Genomic DNA, 20,689 nt, shown 5'->3' on the forward strand with positions numbered 1-20,689 from the left:
CAGATCAGCCATATATTACATCCTGCACACAGATCAGCCATATATTACATCGTGCACACAGATCAGCCATATATTACATCCTGCACACAGATCAACCATATATTACATCCTGCACACAGATCAGCCATATATTACATCCTGCACACAGATCAGCCATATATTACATCCTGCACACAGATCAGCCATATATTACATCCTGCACACAGATCAGCCATATATTACATCCTGCACACACATCAGCCATATGTTACATCCTGCACACAGATCAGCCATATATTACATCCTGCACACAGATCAGCCATATATTACATCGTGCACACAGATCAGCCATATATTACATCCTGCACACAGATCAGCCATATATTACATCGTGCACACAGATCAGCCATATATTACATCGTGCACACAGATCAACCATATATTACATCGTGCACACAGATCAGCCATATATTACATCCTGCACACAGATCAGCCATATATTACATCCTGCACACAGATCAACCATATATTACATCGTGCACACAGATCAGCCATATATTACATCCTGCACACAGATCAGCCATATATTACATCGTGCACACAGATCAGCCATATATTACATCGTGCACACAGATCAACCATATATTACATCCTGCACACAGATCAGCCATATATTACATCCTGCACACAGATCAGCCATATATTACATCCTGCACACAGATCAACCATATATTACATCCTGCACACAGATCAGCCATATATTACATCCTGCACACAGATCAGCCATATATTACATCGTGCACACAGATCAGCCATATATTACATCCTGCACACAGATCAACCATATATTACATCCTGCACACAGATCAGCCATATATTACATCCTGCACACAGATCAGCCATATATTACATCCTGCACACAGATCAGCCATATATTACTATTATATACCGCACACAGATCAGCCATATATTACATCGTGCACACAGATCAGCCATATATTACTATTATATACCGCACACAGATCAGCCATATATTACATCGTGCACACAGATCAGCCATATATTACATCCTGCACACAGATCAGCCATATATTACATCGTGCACACAGATCAGCCATATATTACATCGTGCACACAGATCAGCCATATATTACATCCTGCACACAGATCAGCCATATATTACATCGTGCACACAGATCAGCCATATATTACATCCTGCACACAGATCAGCCATATATTACATCGTGCACACAGATCAGCCATATATTACATCCTGCACACAGATCAGCCATATATTACATCCTGCACACAGATCAGCCATATATTACATCCTGCACACAGATCAGCCATATATTACATCGTGCACACAGATCAGCCTCCTCTGCACTGTCACTTGTTGCCGCTGCAGGATCCCTGGTTACACTACAGTTTTGTGCTTGTGTCACGTGGGAGGTCACATGACTGTGATGCAATCAGCTCTGCGACTGCCGCTGTATGTGTCCTCATGGCTGCTGCTCAGTAGTTTCCATTGAGAAGGTAAGAAGTGACATCTCCTGCTTCCCGCTCCATTACTGACGGGACTGGCAGCTATTCACAGAGAGGAAACACTCTCACTATCCGGGAATGCGAGTGCACAACCCAGTCTGAGCCACTAGGTGGCGCCGTACAACACTACACGGATATATATGAGTCAGCTCCACTCTGGTTGGGGGGGCAGACCGCAGTCAGTGATGGCAGTGAGTGCAGGACGCAGACTTCACTGGTGTAACAGGAGCTTATCAGTTAGGCTGCCGTCACACATTCAGTATTTGGTCAGTATTTTACCTCAGTATTTGTAAGCCAAAACCAGGAGTGGGTGATTAATCCAGAAGTGGTGCAAATGTTTCTATTATATTTTTCCTCTGATTGTTCCACTCCTGGTTTCGGCTACAAATCCTGATGTAAAATACTGACCAAATACTGCTAGTGTGACGGCAGCCTTAGGGGTGCTGTGGTGTGAGGGGCCCCTATACATAAGGGCCCCAGGCTGCCAACCATTGTGCAGGCACAGCAGGGAGATCTTGGAAAGGTCACGCACAGCCCTGGTCACACTGAGGGCGTGTAGAAGGATTTTTTATTCCTAAGGGTATTGATTGATTTACACAGGGCCTGTCACACTGCATGTCACAACCAGTCATTTTTTCTCTCTGTCTAAACTTTCTCATCTTCCCACCAATGAAGCTGTGCGATATCGTTCAGTATTTATTGCCGGATGAATTATATTTTTTGGTCCCATTTTGGCCTATGTTTATTCTATTTAAAGGGGTTGTCTGTTTTACTATTGTATCCATAGGCTTCCTGTACGTCACAATCACAAGGTCAGCTGCACTTCCCCTCTGGCTCTCCAGCACTAGCTCTCCAGCGCTAGCTCTCCGCTGCTATCCCCGGTGTTTGGGCTGCATTGTTGATGTCATGACCATATGACGTGACCGCTGCAGACAGTTACTGGGCTAGGCAGTCTGTTGCCATCTACATCGGCATTATCTCTGAGGACTGGGATTAATGTCGCCGTTGCAGCCTGGCAAAAAAGACTAAGGCCTGGAGCAGCAGGAAGAAGTAGAGTCTACCTTGTTTTACGTACAGCAAACCAATAGAATAATATTTAAAAAATTTAAGGTGGCCAACCTTTCCCTGATAAGGACATATAATACCGTACTTACAGAGCAGCAACATAGTAGTCAATGATGTATCGGATACTTCCTGGCTAGTATTTGTCATATCTCAGGCTGGATTGCTGCTATGAAAGTGATTCATGGCTCATTTTTAATTCTCCACTTCAAAATTAGACTTAGGGCTCATACTCACATGCTAGAAACTCATATGAGTCTTGCATGTCAATACCCGGCACTCAGGATCGGAGCGTGCGGCCGCATAGCAATACATGCAGCCACATGCTCCGCTCCTGAGTGCCGGGTATTGAAGTGTGAGACTCATCGAAGTTTCTCGCATGTGAGTATGAGCCCTGAGGTCGATGCCGTAGCCATGATCCAGCCCATAACTGCGATTCAGGCTAAGTTACAACCTGTAAAAAATGTCCCCCCGATTTCAGTCACTGCAAAGGAGGAGAAACAGCTTCAGGGGAACTGGCAGGGACAGGAGAGATGAGGTGTAATCTCCTCCTGTCCCCTGTTTAAGGATATGTGTGTATCATATCTGCAAAGAAAAAAAAATCAGGAAAAAAAATGTTGTGGAAAATAAAGGCTGAAAAAAAGGCTGTTTACATTTTTTAAGTGATTTTTTTTTATGATTGTAAATAAACACCGGCTAAAGCCCTCATGTGGCTTTGTCAAGAAAAAATACAGTTACTGCTCTTACAATATAGTGACATATAGAACATTATTTTTCCTTTTAAAATTGTATTTTATTATTTAAAAAGTATTATAAATAATTGGTACATATTTGGTATCACAATGACCCAAACTACAAAGTGAGCATGCCATTTTACTTGCTCACTGAATACCATAAAAATGTTTTAGAATTGCTATTACGTAGACTTTTCTCACAAAAGATAGAATATGGCCACATTCACACCTTCAGTGTTCGCTCAGTATTTTACCTCAGGATTTGTAAGCCAAAACCAGGAGTGGAACAATCAGAGGAAAAGTATAATAGAAACACGTCACCACTTCTGGATTTATCACCCACTCCTGGTTTTACAGATACTAAAGGTAAAATACTGACCAAATACTGAACTTGTGAATGTGGCCTAAAGGTGATCAAAAAGTCAGACATACCCTGAGATAATAGCAATAAAACTACAAATTGTCCTGCAGAAAATAAACCCCATACAGAAATAAAGAGGTTATGTCTCCCAGAATTCGGAGACACAAAAACAATGCATCTTTCTCCTACGCCTCATTGGGGGACACAGACCGTGGGTGTTATGCTGCTTGCCACTAGGAGGACACTAAGTGATACAAAGAAAGTTCGCTCCTCCCCCGCAGTATACACCCTCCTGCTGGCCCTCAGCTAACCAGTTCTTGCTTAGTGTCTGTAGGAGGCACTTGGGTCTGTTTTCAGACCCCAACTTTCTTATTTTAATTTTTATTTTTCTGTATATTTTTATTTTTTATTCAACGGAGTGAAGGGGGCGACGGATCCTTTATTATAGGACCCGCTCTCCCCCGAACCAGCAAGAGGCGAGCACGGCGAGTATACCTCCCCGTCCTTCTCCTGCGACGCTGGAGCACGCCAATTTTTACTGGGGCGACGGGTTTCCATCCTTGGTCCCGATCTCCCTTCCCCCTGCAAGACGGCGAGCACAAGGCCCACAGTACATGGCGTTGCATACTTGCGGCAGAGCCCAAAGGGATTACAGAAGAGGATGAGGATGGAGCGCGCAGGGACAGGGGGACCTGCATTACCGGACTGTGAGTACATCAGGAGTTTCCCTCCTGCGCTCCGGATCGCTTTGCGGCCGCGCCGCCGCACACCGCCGGGCAGGCCGGAAATTTAGTCCCTGGCTTTTCAGCCGGAGTAGGCCGCAGTGGCCTCTATGGGGTAGGCGCCGGCGGTACTTGCGGCAGAGCCCCTGGGGAGAGGCGCCGGCGGTCGGGGAACTGCGGCGGTTAGCGTCGCTCCGTTGCGGCCGCCGCGCATCGCCAGGCAGGCCGGAAATTTAGTCCCCGGCTTTTCAGCTGGAGTAGGCCGCAGTGGGCAGATCCCTCCCACGGCCGTAACCCCGCCCCCTATATCGGCGCTTCTCGTCTGGGACGAGAGGCGCCCTGCAGATCTCGGGGGCCATTCTCGCTGCCTGCGTGGAAGATGCGGTCCTGGGGGTGCCACTGGCCGGTACGCCAGCGGCAATCATTCAGGGCGCGGCCCGCCGACGCGCTCCACCGGCAGGCTCCATAAATTTAGTCCCCAGCTTTTTCAGCCGGACTAGGCCGCAGTTGAAATCCCCTTCAGGGGCGAAGGTGCCTTCACGGTCCCGATGGGCTGAACTTCGTGGATGTACAGAAGCCCCTCTCCATGGTCCGGGCAGCCCCCACTGTCCCACCACTGCGAAAGCGGATGGCACAAGGAGGCGGATGGTTCCTCTCCACCTCCCTAACAAGAGGGATGATGGATTGAGGTTTATTCCTCTATTCCTGCACCGTCCACGCTGCAATACCCGACATCCGCGGCGGCTCCATGCCGGGACGCGCACCGTTGGTGAGTGGATCCTGCCAGCGATGGGCTTCTGCAGCGGGATATTCACAGGCAGTCTCAGGCTTCCCTGTGGCCCACCTCCCTGAGGTAACGCTCCAGCCGGCTACAAAATTTAGCTCCTGGCTTCGGCCGATGTGTAGGCCGCACCACCAGAAGCGCACTGTGGCGCCTTAAGGCGGCTCTGCCTTTTTTCCTGGCGTTTTTCGCCTGGCACGGAAGCGCTCAATTTTCTCGAGCAACGGGTGACCACCCCTAACTTCTACGCTGGCGCCGGCTGCAGAAATTTACGCCCCGGCTTGGGCCTATTCAGGGAAGTCTCGAGGCCCCGCCCACGTCGTGCCTGTGGCTCCGCCCCCTGAATTGGCGCTTCTCGCTCGCTGTGAGATTTTACCTAAACCCGCATGACCAGTATTCCTGGTCTTAGTCACACGACCAGTATTCTCTGGTCTTAACGGCACGTGACCAGTATTCCCTGGTCTTAAAGGCACGTGACCAGTATTCCCTGGTCTTAAGGGCACTTGACCAGTATCCCCTGGTCTTAAGGGCACGTGACCAGTATTCCCTGGTCTTAAGGGCACGTGACCAGTATTCCCTGGTCTTAAGGGCACGTGACCAGTATTCCCTGGTCTTAAGGGCACGTGACCAGTATTCCCTGGTCTTAAGGGCACGTGACCAGTATTCCCTGGTCTTTAGGGCACGTGACCAGTATTCCCTGGTCTTAAAGGCACGTGACCAGTATTCCCTGGTCTTAAAGGCGCGTGACCAGTATTCCCTGTTTTTAAAGGCGCGTGACCAGAATTCCCTGGTCTTAAAGGCGCGTGACCAGAATTCCCGGGTCTTAAAGGCGCGTGACCAGAATTCCCGGGTCTTAAAGGCACGGGACCAGTAAGTATCCCCTGGTCTTAAAGGCACACGACCAGTATTCCCTGGTCTTAAAGGCTCACGACCAGTATTCCCTGGTCTTAGGGGCACACTGGTCTTAAAGGAACACGACCAGTATTCCCTGGTCTTAAAGACACATGACCAATCCGAAACTGGTCATAAATGAGGAGCCCTCTGCCGCTGATCCCAGTTTATCCCAGTGTAACTAGTTCCCTCAGTCTAAACTCCCTCGTAGAGCTTTTGCCATCCAGTCCAGATATGCGATTCACTGGATAGAAGCCTCTACGTGGGACGCTATGCCTGGTCTGATTTTTAAGGGCGACAGGCACTTTAAAGGGCGCCGGTCTCCCCACACCATCAACAGACGGGCACATGAAGGTCGCTTCCAGGTATCCTTTTTCTGCATCCAGGTCTAACGCCAGACAACCTGTCCTGTCCACCCGGAGACCTGAACTCTGTGGATGTACAGAGGCACCTTTTTCGGGCGTCTGAGCACCCCCCTCTGCATCACCACTATTTAACAGAAGATGCAAGAAGGCGAATGTTCCCTCTCCACTTCCCTTTTAAGAGGATGGTGGATCGAGGCTCCTAATTTTTAACTCTGCAATGACCTGCTGGAAGCAGCGGCGCATTCTGCCACTCGGCAGATTAACCGGGTACAATCTCCTGTGGTTTACCTACCAGTATCCCTGCCCGATATGTCCTCAATTAAAAATGCCACGATCTGTCAAATAGCAAATCTGGTTTGTTCCGTTTTGCGGCTACGGGTCCAGCCCTCTACCCTCCCTAGCCGCCGCATGGATTGCTAGAGCAACGGTCTCCTGCCTGGAGACCTTAACTACCTTGATTCACACCAGTACCCCTTTCCTGAGACAGTTCAGCTGGTCAATCAAATTTTTGAGCGGGAGACTAACCAAGGATCGTACGTTCCTACAGCCCCGACCAACAGTGAAAGGGTTGTCCAGGACAGTCTAGATCTAAGGGATCTTGGTTCCCAAAAAAGGGAACGAGAAGTAGGACCGATCCCGGACCTCAAACTTCTAACAACTTTTTCACAAGGTTCTTCTTCTTCGAATGGAGTTCCTCCGCTCAGCCATTACTTCAACAAAAAAGGTGCAGTCTCTGGCATCCATCGACATTCGGGATGCCTAACCTCTTCAAAAATCCCTTTGCTTTTCCATTCGTGAACAGCATTTAAGTCACAACCTTGTCCTTCGGCCTTGCTACCGCACCCAGAGTGTTCGCAAGGGTCATGGCGGCTGTCATCTTGCACCTAGAGGCGTGGCCGTCCTGCCCTGTTTGGCCGACTGTTTACCCGCCCTTGCAGGACTACGCTGAGTCGTCTATATCACTTGTGATACCCTCTCACCTGGGCTGGTGGCTAGACTTAGACAACTTCTCATTTCCAGCCAAGCAGATATCCTTTTTGAGGATGATCCGGTATTCTTCCAGAAGGGTGGTACATTTTTCCCTCCAGACAAGGTCATGGTTTTTCATCAGGGAGCTCGCGCTCTTGCTCACTCATCCCCTCATTTCATTCGATTTGCTGGGAGGTTTCTAAAAAAAAAACAAAAAAACGGAGACGACAATGGAAGCAGTTTCCTTCGCTCCGTTAGTTTTTCAGCAAGTCAAGCAGCCTTTCAGACGATAGTCTCTGAGCTCCTTCTTCATCCAGGGTTTTTTCTCCCGGTTCCATGGTTACTAGTAACTTCCAATGCCAGTCCTCTTCTCCCGATCATTGCTCTGGAGATCTCAAAGGTAGTCCTATAGTAGGTCCACTACCTTATGGCGGGTCAACCCAGCCGATTTCAATTGGACAGCGCCACGGCTGTGTCATACGTCAATCATCTAGCGAGTACCCACGTTCAAGCACCATGGCCAAGGTACCTCACATGGGCCGAGATCTATCACTCGGTGATCTTGGCAGTACATGTCCCAGGAGTAGAACTCTGGGCTGCGAACATATTTAGCTGTCAGGGTTTCACCTCAAGTGAGTGGGAACTTCACCTGGAAGTCTTCCATCAGACCCGCCATCACTGGAGCTCTACAGTTGTAGTTCGGATGGCGTCCTGACTGATCGGCTGTGTACTCGAGTTTGTTGTTCGGCCTCGAGATCCAAGAGCCATCGCACTGCATGCTCTGGTTATTCCGTGGTACCAGTTTCCACTTCCGAGAGTTTTTCAGAAGCAGAAAGGGCCCCAGTGATCCTCGGAAATCCGCACTGACCACGTCAGTTCGCTTGCGGAGCTGATAGCTTTCTGTCTTTCTGCAACAAAACTGCAAGTAGGGACCACCTCGCAGGATGTTTTCACATGTAGTTCTTCCCTATTGCATGCCGTTAGATCATTGGGATCTATTCTATTAGGGAAGGTCGCCCCCCTTTTTTCTCGGCGATATCCTCATCCTGACGAGTCTTCGGTGCTAACGGATCTTTTCAGACCTTTTTCCCTTATTTCCTTCAAGGCAAGGTTGTCCTCAGGCCTTACCCGTCCCTAGTTACCAAGGTGGTATTGTATCACTACTGTCATGAGGGCATAGTTCTTCCCTCATCTCTTTTGGCACCAGTCCACAAAATGGAATGAGTTCCCCATATTCCGGACGAAGCGAGTGCTCTGAGTAGGTATGTCTCGAGGACGGCGTCCTTCCGAAGGTTGGACACTGTATCTTGGGTTTCCTAACGGTAAGAGGAAGGCTTCCTGACGTTTACAGGAAGGGTTTGGCCGTCTTCATCGGCCATTTAGCCTGGTGTATTCCTTTCTCCATCCAGGAGTCCTTCCGTGTTAGATGACAGCCTATCTCCCTGTCTATCGTGGGTTCTAGGCACCAGGCGTCGACAAGACACGCCTGCAAGCTTGCGGATTCGTCCAGTCCGCATACATTCTTCAAGCATTATAATTCCCAGACTTCCACAGATGTGGCTCTGGGCAGGCGGACTCTGCACGCCGCGGTGGCGCACTTGTAAGTAGCAGTTACACAGGGCCTGATCTGACGTTGTCCCCACCCAGGGACTGCTTTGGTACGTCCCACGGTCTGTGTCCCCCAATGAGGCGTAGGAGAAAGAGGGATTTTTGTGTACTCACCGTAAAATCCTTTTCTCCGAGCCAATCATTGGGGTACACAGCTCCCACCCTGGTATTGGCTTATGCTTGTTTTTTTTTATAATCCGATATGCTATACTCTCATATATAATATGACATGCTGTAAGCTAATATGTTGTTACTGATCTCCTACTGCTTTTTACACCGAACTGGTTAGCTGAGGGCCAGCAGGAGGGTGTATACTGCAGGGGAGGAGCTAACTTTCTTTGTATCACTTAGTGTCCTCCTAGTGGCAAGCAGCATAACACCCACGGTCTGTGTCCCCCAATGATTGGCTCGGAGAAAAGGATTTTACGGTGAGTACACAAAAATCCCTCTTTCTCTCACTTGTTTTTTTGTACGCTGATAATTTTTCTGCATTTAGCAGGTAAAGAGGATGTGATAACATAAAAGTTATGTCCACACTGTGTGGAAAGGGGCTGTCCAGTACTCGGACCACCCTTTATCAATGACCATAGTTGCCCCATGTAAAATAACAGCCACTGTAGCTAGTCAGCGTCATCTTTCCTCTCACTTCCTTCTGAAGAAACTGACTCCCAGAGGAGGTGAGAACTGCTGCTGCTCTCTGACTTCTGTGAATGTCAGTCGCTTCTGAAGGAAGTGAGAGTGAAGCGGCCGGTGATTGGCTGCAGGGCTCACATGACACAATGTCACACGAGTCCCGTGAGAGCAGGCGCTGACATCACTGGAGCGGAACCCTCATAGAAGGTGATTATAGTGGCTATTGTTTTACATGAGGTAACTATGGTGATTGAGTAGGAGTGGACAAGGACAGGATGGCAAGGTAAGTATTGGTAAAAAAACCCCAAAACATAATACCTATCTGTCCCTCTTCTTTCTACCATTGCGCACTGCTTGTCCAAGATGTCTGGTGGCGTCCAAGCCCTGGAGGTCACTGCTCATCATAAGCTCTCGATATTAATGTTGCGCCCTTATTACTGGCAGTAATCTCCGAGGCCTGGACACTGCCATAAGTTCTGGCCTAAAGTGAAGAGTGCAGAGATGCGACACGCCCGATGATGGAAAGAAGAAGACCTGACGGCGAGCATTGCTTTTAAAAGAAACTCCTAAATGCTCACCTCTCTGGCGACCTCACTGCTCACATCTAGTTTTCTTTTCGCTTTCTCGTGCTGCATGTCCAAGACTTCCGGCCAAGAGATGTGGCGCGTAAGAGGATGCGAATAAGAGGACCATATGGCTGGTGGTGAACATTGGGGTGACTGGGGCGGTCAGTGGTGAGGTGAATATTAAGGGTGCGTGTCCACTGTCCGGATTGACGGCGCTTTGGACAGAGCGGAAATCCCTCTCCACCCAAAGCGCCACCCCCTTCTGTACGAGCGGTGATTCCGGATGTGTTCATTGCACACATCTGGAATCTCCGCACCCCATACATAGGACCCTGTGTTTTACCTTGTGGCAACGGAGAGTCGCCGCAAGGTAAACAGACATGCTGCGTTCTAAAAAGATGCGCCGCATGTCCGTAAACGCAGGGCCGCCGGGTGCGTGTTCACACGCATAGTGGAGACAGGATTTCATAAAATCCCCTCCACTATGCGGTAACTTCTGGATGCTGCGGTTGTATGCAGCGTTCAATCCGCAGCTAATCCAGATGTAATCCGGCCCGTGGACACATGCCCTAAGGGTTTTTTTCGGCCTTGTTCTATCTTACATTCTGTAGCTTTCTTCATAACCAAAAAAAATTGTATTTTTTTTTGTAACCCGGGAACTGCCTATACACCAAAATGATTTCACTCACATATACAACTCGCCCTTAAAAAAGCAAGACCTCTCATGATTTGACACCGAAAAAAATAAAAGTTCTATCTTCTGGAATGTGACAATTAAAAAGTTTAAAATAAAATAAGTGGTTTGTCATGAAGGTCAAAACTATGAGTGAACCAAGGAGTTAAAGGCAATGTCACCAGGGTTTTTTATATATGTAATCTGAGAGCAGCATCATGTAGGGGCTGAGACGCTGATCTCAGCAATGTTTTACCTATTAGGCTGCATGTTGTCGCATTGATGCAATCGCTGTTTTATCTGCTGCAGAGCACTGAGCTGTGTATAATCCCAGCCACATCACTGATTGGCAGCTTTCTGTGTACACTGTGCATAGTCAGAAAGTTACTAATCAGTAGTGGAGGAGGGGGTTACATAGAGCAGGAGGACTACATGGCATCAGACACCAAGTCCTGTAGTGATAATCTCCTGCTGATAAAACACTGATTGTATTTAAACAGCAACACAAAGCCTAGTAAGTGACACATCTCTGGAATAAGAGTATATTATCTACATTATCCTGCTCTCAGATTGCATAGCGAAAACCTGCCAACAGATTCCCTGTAACACAAATGAGTTAGGTAGCATTAGGACTGTTGTGTGGATTTTATTCTGTTTCTGTGCTCATTGGGGGGGAGGCAAGTAACAATTGTAAGATGCATCACGATTAGAGACCGGAATAAAGGTGCACATTGCACCACATGGATCAGAATTGTACATTTAGTACTTATCTGACCATCACATGGATATTTTGCACAAAAATGTGGTACTTGTTGAGGTAAAAATAAAAAATGTCAAAAATACATAAAATATTAATGTGTAAAGGAAAACAATGAAAGATGGCTGCATACTACCAAACATTGCTAACGTCCTGGAATAACCCCTCGTGTCCCATTTGTAGGTGTGATGGAGCTCAGACCAACACACGTCCGTGTTCCTGAATACTCTGCAGTAGATAAGCACAGATTTGAACAGGAAATTTATAGGGTGGTAAGTGTTGTCAGCGCAAATGTGTAATCCGCCGTGCAGAGAAATCAGTTATCTGCTACTTAATCCATAATCACCAGATATCAGGCAGAGATTTGCTTCATGTTACCTACAGCACAATTATCCTATACCTTCATAGTGCCCGCTGCTGGCTGTGCGCCCCTGCACAATCAGAGAGATTAGCTGAAAGCTCAAGCGGACACATTTTAAAAAGGGTCTGTCTTTGGCGATAAAACATCTTTAACACCCCAAAACTCTTACCACATGTATAGCATTGCACAGAGAATATGCCTCCTTTCCTTGACAAGCCAGCTGGTATGTCACTCTCCACAAGGAGAAACCTTACCCCTTAGACCCAGTCCAGAGCCTCTCACCTAGCCAAATCAGTTCTCATGCTTCGCACTGACGAGGGCCAACAGCCCGAAACACCGTGTCTGCGAATTGAGATACTGATTTGCCTCTTATCATAAGTCATATGGCACTACTCGTTAAAGGGTTGATTGTGACTTGTAGGATCGCTACTTCCAACAGGTGGCGCTATAGAGTTCAAGTCCTCTTCCTCTCTGAAGAGGCAATTTGCGTATTCGTTTTTGAATGAGAGCCTATAACAGTTACCGATCCCAGTAACATCCTGTCTGGTGGGAAGTTATGACAGGTTGATGTCTGACATAATAAATCATGTGCAGTATTTGTGTGCCAGGTAATGGAGCATTGTGTCGTCTTTATGTATGGAAAACATGTCATACAGCCAACTAGAAAAATATATTGCATGAGACATTGGAGGACATGCATTGGGCCGGGTTCAGACAACCATGTGTAAGAACAGGCCAGTCATGTCTGCAACTGTGGATATGACTCCAGGTTTGGAGGGATTCTGAAAGGCTACTGCAGCTTAACTCTATTGCCGCTGTCCTTCCTCTTTGGCACAGTCCGATCCTTTCATCCCTATTAACAGTTCCTAGTCCTCTCTTGTGGATTGGGGTTAGGAGTTTGGGCGATGTGCACAATAATAATATACTTTGCTCAGTTGCAGGAGACCTTTGGTGTCCTTCGCTCGTACATATTTAGGTATTCTCGGCTGAGATGTACCTTGACATCACAGTTCAATACAGCCACAGTCTCTATCTCATCATATCCCCTCATTATTAGATCCCAGAGCCCTCATGGGCTGATCTCTGCTTTATAGTATCTGTCTAACCTGTCTCCTGTTCATCTACACAAGATGGGCAGGACCCCTTCTGCAAAATGGCCTCATTGCCATTCTCCGAATGCTGAATTTTGGCAAATAGTTTGGTCTTGCCCCCAATATCCTCTTTTTGTACTAATGTTTTCAAGTTGCTGTCTAGTAATGAGCGAACGTTCTCAGATAAGGTGTTATCTGAGCATGCTTCTGTGCTAACCAAGTGTCTTCAGCGTGTTCGAAAAATATGTTCGAGTCCCCGTGGCTGCATGTCTCACGGCTGTTCGACAACCGAACCACATGCAGGGGTTTGCCTAACAAGCCAGAAATCTCTGGATGTGTTGCGGCTGTCTAACAGCTGGAAGACTTGGAGCCGCAGAGACTTGAACATATTTTTCGAGCATGCTGAAGAAAATTTGTTAGCATTCGAGCATGCTCAGATAATGCCTTATCCAAGAACGTTTGCTCATCACTAGTAATTAGTGGATAATCGCTGGTATGCACAGGCACAATGGTTATAATGGAAGCCCAGTGACTGAAAATATGGCTGAGCACGGTATGGGGGTAAGGCTCACCTGCAAGTTCCTACAATGTGACTTAACTAAAACTATTAGTCTAACTGCAAACATATTGTAAAAGAGTCACACTAAATCATTGTGGAACTCTAACTAGCTTTAGGGTATGTGCACACTATCTTATATATAAAATTTAAAAAAGCTGCCTGCGGCATAGATGCCACAAAAAAGACATTTTCTAAGCAGCACTCACCGAATCCTTGTAGCTTAAAAGTCCTTTATTCTGTTACATGTGGGCGATATCCAGCAGTATGCAGGTAAATAAGGGAGACATGGGGGGTAAGAAAAGCGGCCATTTCGCTTCTAGCAATTCTACGGGTCCATATTAAAATATTAAAAGTGACGTATACCTACTTCTTTTATGAGTGGAAACAAAATTATACGTCATCATACATATACAGCAAACATATTAAAATAATACTATAAAAACACATACATATCTATCTTTTCATTAAGCCCTAAAGGACCTTGGGCATCAGTGTCTAGGGTCCATTCTGCTTGTTTTTTTTTATCAATAGGCAGTGATAGTCTTCCCCTTGTATGGGATATTTTATCTCTTCTATACAAGCAAATCGGAGGATATTAGGGTTCTCATTATGACATTCTTGAATGTGTTTTATTAATTTAGGTGATCCTTTGCTGGTTGAAATGGAGTGAAAATGTTCTCTAAATCTAACAAACTGCGGTATGATCATTTTACCTACAGGTGCTTGTCACAAAATTAGAATATCATAAAAAAGTTAATTTTTTACCCTACGCCACAACAGCACCCACTTTGAGAGAGGGACCCGCCCATAGGACCAGGAAACCTACAGAGATAAAAAGGGCGGTCCCCCTCTCCTCCTCAGTTTGGTTTCCTGTTCCTATTGGAATCCCTCAGTATACCTACATGACGAAGGAGCCTGAGCTGTGCAAACGCCTGGGTAGTTGCTGTGAGAACACCAGGGGCTGTGGCGTCAGGAGCAGAGGCGGGGAAGCCACTGCATGCAGCCTCCCCCTCGACTAGGATTTTCCGGCAGCAGGACCGGCCTAAGGAGGGGAGCATGCTGGAAGTGCGGATCAGCGGCGTTGCACTGCTAGGGAGCAGCAGCAGCAGCGTGTCATGGGTAAGTGCACTCTGCCACGTCGAACCCGGAAGTGATTGGAGCACTTCCGGTGCGTGGCCGGCAAGGAGCTCAGAGCGCCAAATATTCAAAAAGGCGCCGGGACACGGAGCAAGTGTGCTCGTAATGTTGTCTCCGGCGCATGAGGGGCACCCACCAGCGGTGGAGCATGATAGCACTAGCAAAGACAGCAACACTAGAAGCACAAAATCGGCTGGCAAAAGAAGTGGACGCTCCAATGAGGGGACTACCACACAAACAAAACTAAGGAGTAGAGAAACAGATCTACCGAGATGCCGCACAGCGTCTCCACCTCCTAAATCGGTACCGTAATTGCTTCACTAGGTGAGTGTATACAATCCTCTACCTATTAAGCTGACCCCTTCCTTCTCTATACTCTCCCTCATAGGCTAAGAAAACCAGTAAATCAAAACATGTGGAATGTGCGCTGTGTATGCAACCCCTTCCTGATTCATATCCCAAGAGGTTATGTCCAAGTTGTATTAATCAGACCTTACAGGAGGAGTCTGCAGTAACAACTACTAATATCAGAGCCATAATTAGACAAGAGATCCAATCTCTGGGATCCAGAAGCTCAAAGAAGCAGGAAACTAGAAGCCTTTCCCCCGTCTCCAGTTCAGAATCAGAAGAGGGCTTGGTCCGATCATCTAATACCTTACGATCGTCATCTAGTTCTTCTGATGATGAGGGCCGAGCATGCTTTCCGATCGATAGCATAGATAATCTCGTAAAATCCGTTAGGAACACTATAGGTTGCCCAGACACGAAAGAGACCAGGTCAGCACAAGATATTATGTTTGCTGGCCTAGCTCAGAAAAAACTGAGAGCTTTCCCTGTTATTTCCGCTATTAAAGACCTGGTCAAAAAAGAGTGGGACAAACAGGGTAAGGGATTCCTTCCATCCTCATCCAAAAGACGTTACCCTTTTAGTGACGAGGAGTTGGCAGTATGGTCTAAGGTTCCAAAAGTGGATGCAGCGGTAGCATCCACCTCAAAGCAATCGTTTCTCCCTGTAGAGGATGCAGGGGTTTTGTTAGATCCACTAGACCGTAAGACTGAAGCCCTACTTAAGAGATCTTGGGAGACGAATACAGGGGCCTTCAAACCTGCCATATCAGGTACATGCACAGCAAGATCACTTTTAGTATGGATAGATCAGGTCAAAGGCAAGGTGACGAGACAAAAGATCCTACAGACAGTTCCGTTGATTAGAAGTGCCGCAGCCTTCCTGGCTGACGCATCAGCAGATTCTCTGCATCTGGCGGCTAGATCAGCTGGCCTAGTGAACGCGGCTTGTCGAGCCCTCTGGCTGAAGGGATGGAAAAGGGATGCACAGTGTTGTGAATTCTGCTTTTGGGTTCCCTCCGGTGGTAGTAGGTGGTAATGCAGTTGTCCCTGGGTTGCAGTCCTGGTCAGGTGTGTCTGCTGATTGCAGTTCTGACTGGGGTATTTAGGTGTGCAGGATTCATTAGTCCTTGCCAGTTGTCAATTGTTGTTGGGAGGTGTTGGACCTCTGCCTGGTTCCTCCTGTCATTCTGCCAAATCAGCAAAGATAAGTGTCTGTTTTTTTTTTCCTGTGGCACACATGCTGTGTGCTTCACAATTCAGTGCTATTCTTTGTGTTTTCTTGTCCAGCTTAGATTGTGTCCGTATTTTCTCAGTCTTGCTGGATTCTCTGGAGTGGCAGATATACCGTATTTTTCTGACCATAAGACGCACTTTTTTTCCTCCAAATTTGGGAGGAAAGTGTGGGTGCGTCTTATGGTAGGGATGTAGCATGTGGGGAGGGGGGGCAGCAGCGAGTGGGATCGCAATGATATCCCACTTCAGGCAGCAGAAAAATGTCCCCACTCCCGGAATCAGCTGCTGGGGAAACCATGTGGTCCCGATTAAGTGCAGTGAATATTCATTAGCTACTCCCGCCCACCGATCAGCTGAGTGGTGAGTCCAGAGAGCAAATGAATACTGCACTTAAGCAGCGAAACACATGGATTCCTCAGCGCTGATTCCAACAGCAGCTAGGGAGATTTGTGTGTCCGGGGGAGGAGGAGGCAGCAGCAGGGGGAGGAGGAGAGGAGATTGCTGGTACCTTCCTGGGCTGGAGCTGAGTGCTGTGCAGGAGGACCTGTGATGATGTCAGAAGTGGGCGGGCTGGAGCATCACATGGCAGCTCAGAGCCCTCCCTCTTCTTGACATCATCACAGGTCCTTCAGACTCCAACACTAGAATCTGCTGGCTTCCATTACCTGTGCTGTGGAAAGGCAACAAGAGGGAGGGCTCTGTGTGTGCAGTCATGGGATGCTTTTACCTCACCACAGGCTGGCTGCCTCAATTAAGAGGTTAGTCTTTCCAAAACACAATAAAGCACTCTGCCACTCCTTTAGTGAACTATAACTCCCAGCATGTCATAGGATCTGCAGGACATGCTGGGAGTTATAGTTCTCCCATGGGATTTTAAAGCAGCACTCCAGTGTTATTTTGCAGTGCTGGAGTGGTGCTTTCAATATAAGACCTGTGCCCCCATTCTTACACTCACCCTCCAGCATCTTCATATAGTACTTCACAGACACCACACTGGTCCCGCAGCTTCCAACATAATAACATACTATTATATATAATAACACCACATATAATAGTATGTTATTAAATATTTTACCACATTTTTTTGCTTCAAATATTTTTTTCCCTATTTTCCACCTCTAAAACCTGGGTGCGCCTTATAGTCCGGTGCGTCTTATAGTCCGAAAAATACGGTACATTCCATGTCTTTAGTTAGATTGTGGAACTTTTTGTATTATCTGTTGTGGATATTTTTGGAAGGGTTTTAATACTGACCGCCTAGTAATCTGTCCTATCCTTTCCTATTTAGCGAGAGTGGCCTCTTTTGCTAAATCCTGTTTTCTACCTGCGTGTGTCTTATTCTTCTCCTACTCACAGTCATTATTCGTGGGGGGCTGCCTATCCTTTGGGGGTCTGCTCTGAGGCAAGATAGCATTCCTATTTCCATCTATAGGGGTATTTAGTCCTCCGGCTGTGTCGAGGTGTCTAGGGTTTGTTAGGCACACCCCATGGCTACTTCTAGTTGCGGTGTTAGTTCAGGATTTGCGGTCAGTACAGGTTCCACCGACTCCAGAGAAAGTTTTCATGCGGCTCCAAGGTCACCGGATCATAACAGCACAGTCCAAATCTAGACTATGTACAATCCCGTGCCAGGGTGAGTTCCTGCTTGGAAAAGTTCTTGATGACCTACTCACCAAAGCAGGAGAGAGAAGGAAGGATTTTCCTAAACAATTTCTTCCTTCCTATAGGAGAGCGTTTAGAAGACGGCCATTTAACAGAAGGAGGCCGTATGAGCCACAAAGAGATCGCTGGGATGCAAAGGAAACGAAGCAGAAAGGTGCCTTATTTAGTGGCTCCAAAACAGCTAAACGCAGTAGATACCGTCAGTAAGGAAGTCTCAGTAGGTGGAAGGCTAACATTTTTTCACCAGAAGTGGGAACATATAACTTCAAGTCAGTGGATCCTCCACCTAATAAAATCAGGATTATAATTAGAATTTTTTCAACTTCCACAACATACTTTCATTGTAACATCTGTGAGAGCACCGGAACAACAAGAGGTGCTCCAGTTAGACATTTTCAGTCTTTTGGCTAAAAATGTTCTTATATAAGTCCCAAAGAATCAGGAAGGAAGGGGATTTTATTACCCTTTATTTCTGATTCCCAAACCTGATGGTTCATTCCGTACTATAATAAACCTTAAAAGATTGAATTCTTTTTTGTATGAACGCACATTTAAGATGGAATCAATCAGGTCTACTGTCAAACTTTTATTTCCTAGATGTTTTATGACGGGATTAGACTTGAAGGATGCGTACTACCATCTTCCTATTCATTCAGATCACCAACAATACCTCAGTGGCAGTCAACCTGGGAGGCTGGATCCGTCACTTCCAATTTATAACAATGCCATTCGGCCTTTCAATGACTCCTCGTGTTTTCACGAAGGTTATGCTCGAGGTGATGGCCTATCTACGACAACAGGACACATTAATTGTACCCTACCTGGATTATTTTTTAATAATTGGAAAATCTGCCTCACAATGTAAAGAGCGCTTGGCTAATACTATTTCATCTTTACAGGCTTTAGGATGGATTGTGAACTTCGAGAAATCCAGACTTCATCCAGAAACCCTCCAGTCCTTCCTCGGGCTACACTTGGACTCTGTAAGTTAGAGATGTCTCTTACCAGAATCCAAGAAGTTGAACACAATCTCAAAAGTTAATATGGCGAGATCTAATCCTCATATGTCAGTAAGAGATGCCATGTCTCTCTTAGGCTCACTCGCCTCCTGCATCCCTGCAGTCCAATGGGCCCAATATCACACTAGAAACTTACAACATGAAATCCTATTTGCGCAATTCCATTGTCAGGGACATTTGAATACAGATTACCCTTTCTAATGAGGTGCTTAATTCTCTGTCTTGGTGGTTAGATATAAACCATTTGTCCAGGGGGGTCCCATGGACGATAAAACCCTCTAAAATAATTACCACTGACGCTAGCCCAGAAGGGTGGGGGGCCCATTTAGGTCAGGATCTAGCTCAGGGCCGCTGGAACACTGTGGAAATGCAGCAGTCCTCCAATTGGAAGGAACTGAACGCAGTTAATCATGCCTTGAATTGTTTCCTTCCCCAGCTCCGAGGATCTCACGTAAGAATCCTATCCGACAATATGACAGTCGTCGCATATTTAAATCATCAAGGCAGAACGCGATCGGAAAGTCTAATGTCTTCAACGACAAATATCTTCGATCTAGCGGAAGTCAACCTCTTCTCCCTCACGGCACTTCATATCAGAGGAGTAGAAAACTCAAAAGCAGACTTCCTCAGTCGTCACAAGCTACGCCAAGGAGAATGGACTCTCAATGCTCAGATATTCAGAAAGATAGTCGAGATTTGGGGACTTCCACAAATAGATTTATTTGCGACCAGAAAAAACAGACAGGAGCAAATATTCTCCTCCCTAAACACAGCGGATCGTCCATACATAGTAGACTCGCTCCAGTATCCCTGGAAATTCGACCTAGCTTATGCCTTCCCACCAATGATGTTAATTCCGTTGGTGATCAAAAAGATAAGGGAAGAAGGAGCAAGGGTGATTCTAATAGCATCCTTCTGGCCAAAAAGGCCTTGGTTCTCATGCCTTCGAGCGATGTCAGTTTGCGATCTCTGGATACTGCCAACAATCCCAGACCTACTATCTCAAGGTCCATTCCATCACCCACAAGTGAGGGGACTTCACTTGACGGCGTGGAACTTGAGAGGCAATTATTAAAATCAAGAGGCTTTTCCCAAGATTTGATTAATACATTACTGCTAAGTAGGAAGAAGTCTACAACTATAATATATAACAGAGTATGGAGGAAGGTTTTGAACTTTGATGCAAAACCCCTCTCTAACATAGTTCCAATTAAGACCATCCTAGAGTTCTTACAAAAGAGTCATCAACTAGGACTCTCAGTAAATACATTAAGAGTTCAGGTTTCTGCTTTAGGAGCCCTTTATGGTGCTAATATAGCGGGTGACAGATGGATTGCAAGATTCATTAAAGCATGCGAAAGGAGTACCCCAGTACATATTCCATGTTTACCACCCTGGACTTGAATCTAGTCCTTGATGCTTTAACTGAACCCCCCTTTGAGCCATTACAGTCTATTCCTCTAACGAACATCTCATTTAACCCCTTCATGACCTTGGGATTTTCCGTTTTTCCGTGTTCGTTTTTTGCTCCCCTCCTTCCCAGAGCCATAACTTTTTTATTTTTCCGTCAATATGGCCATGTGAGGGCTTATTTTTTGCGGGACGAGTTGTACTTTTGAACGACATCATTGGT

The 20,689-nt window shown here is 46.7% G+C and overlaps 1 protein-coding gene across 3 annotated transcripts in view; it reads left to right on the top strand.

Moving 5' to 3' along the window:
- The window catches only part of TYW5 (tRNA-yW synthesizing protein 5), a 54,800-nt gene that overhangs the window by 2,255 nt on the left and 31,856 nt on the right, over positions 1-20,689 (top strand). Inside the window, exons 1-2 of one of the 3 annotated variants that reach the window (XM_077272018.1) lie at positions 1,361-1,515; positions 11,830-11,918. In XM_077272018.1, the coding sequence (XP_077128133.1) occupies positions 11,835-11,918 (84 nt within the window). In that variant the 5' untranslated portion in view covers positions 1,361-1,515; positions 11,830-11,834. Of the gene's footprint in view, positions 1-1,360; positions 1,516-1,698; positions 1,716-11,829; positions 11,919-20,689 lie in introns of those variants that run through there. The other 2 variants (XM_077272019.1, XM_077272017.1) reach the window with 2 other exon arrangements.

The sequence above is a fragment of the Ranitomeya variabilis genome, chromosome 7 (genome assembly GCF_051348905.1).
Source record: "Ranitomeya variabilis isolate aRanVar5 chromosome 7, aRanVar5.hap1, whole genome shotgun sequence".
Taxonomy (NCBI): Eukaryota; Metazoa; Chordata; class Amphibia; order Anura; family Dendrobatidae; genus Ranitomeya; species Ranitomeya variabilis.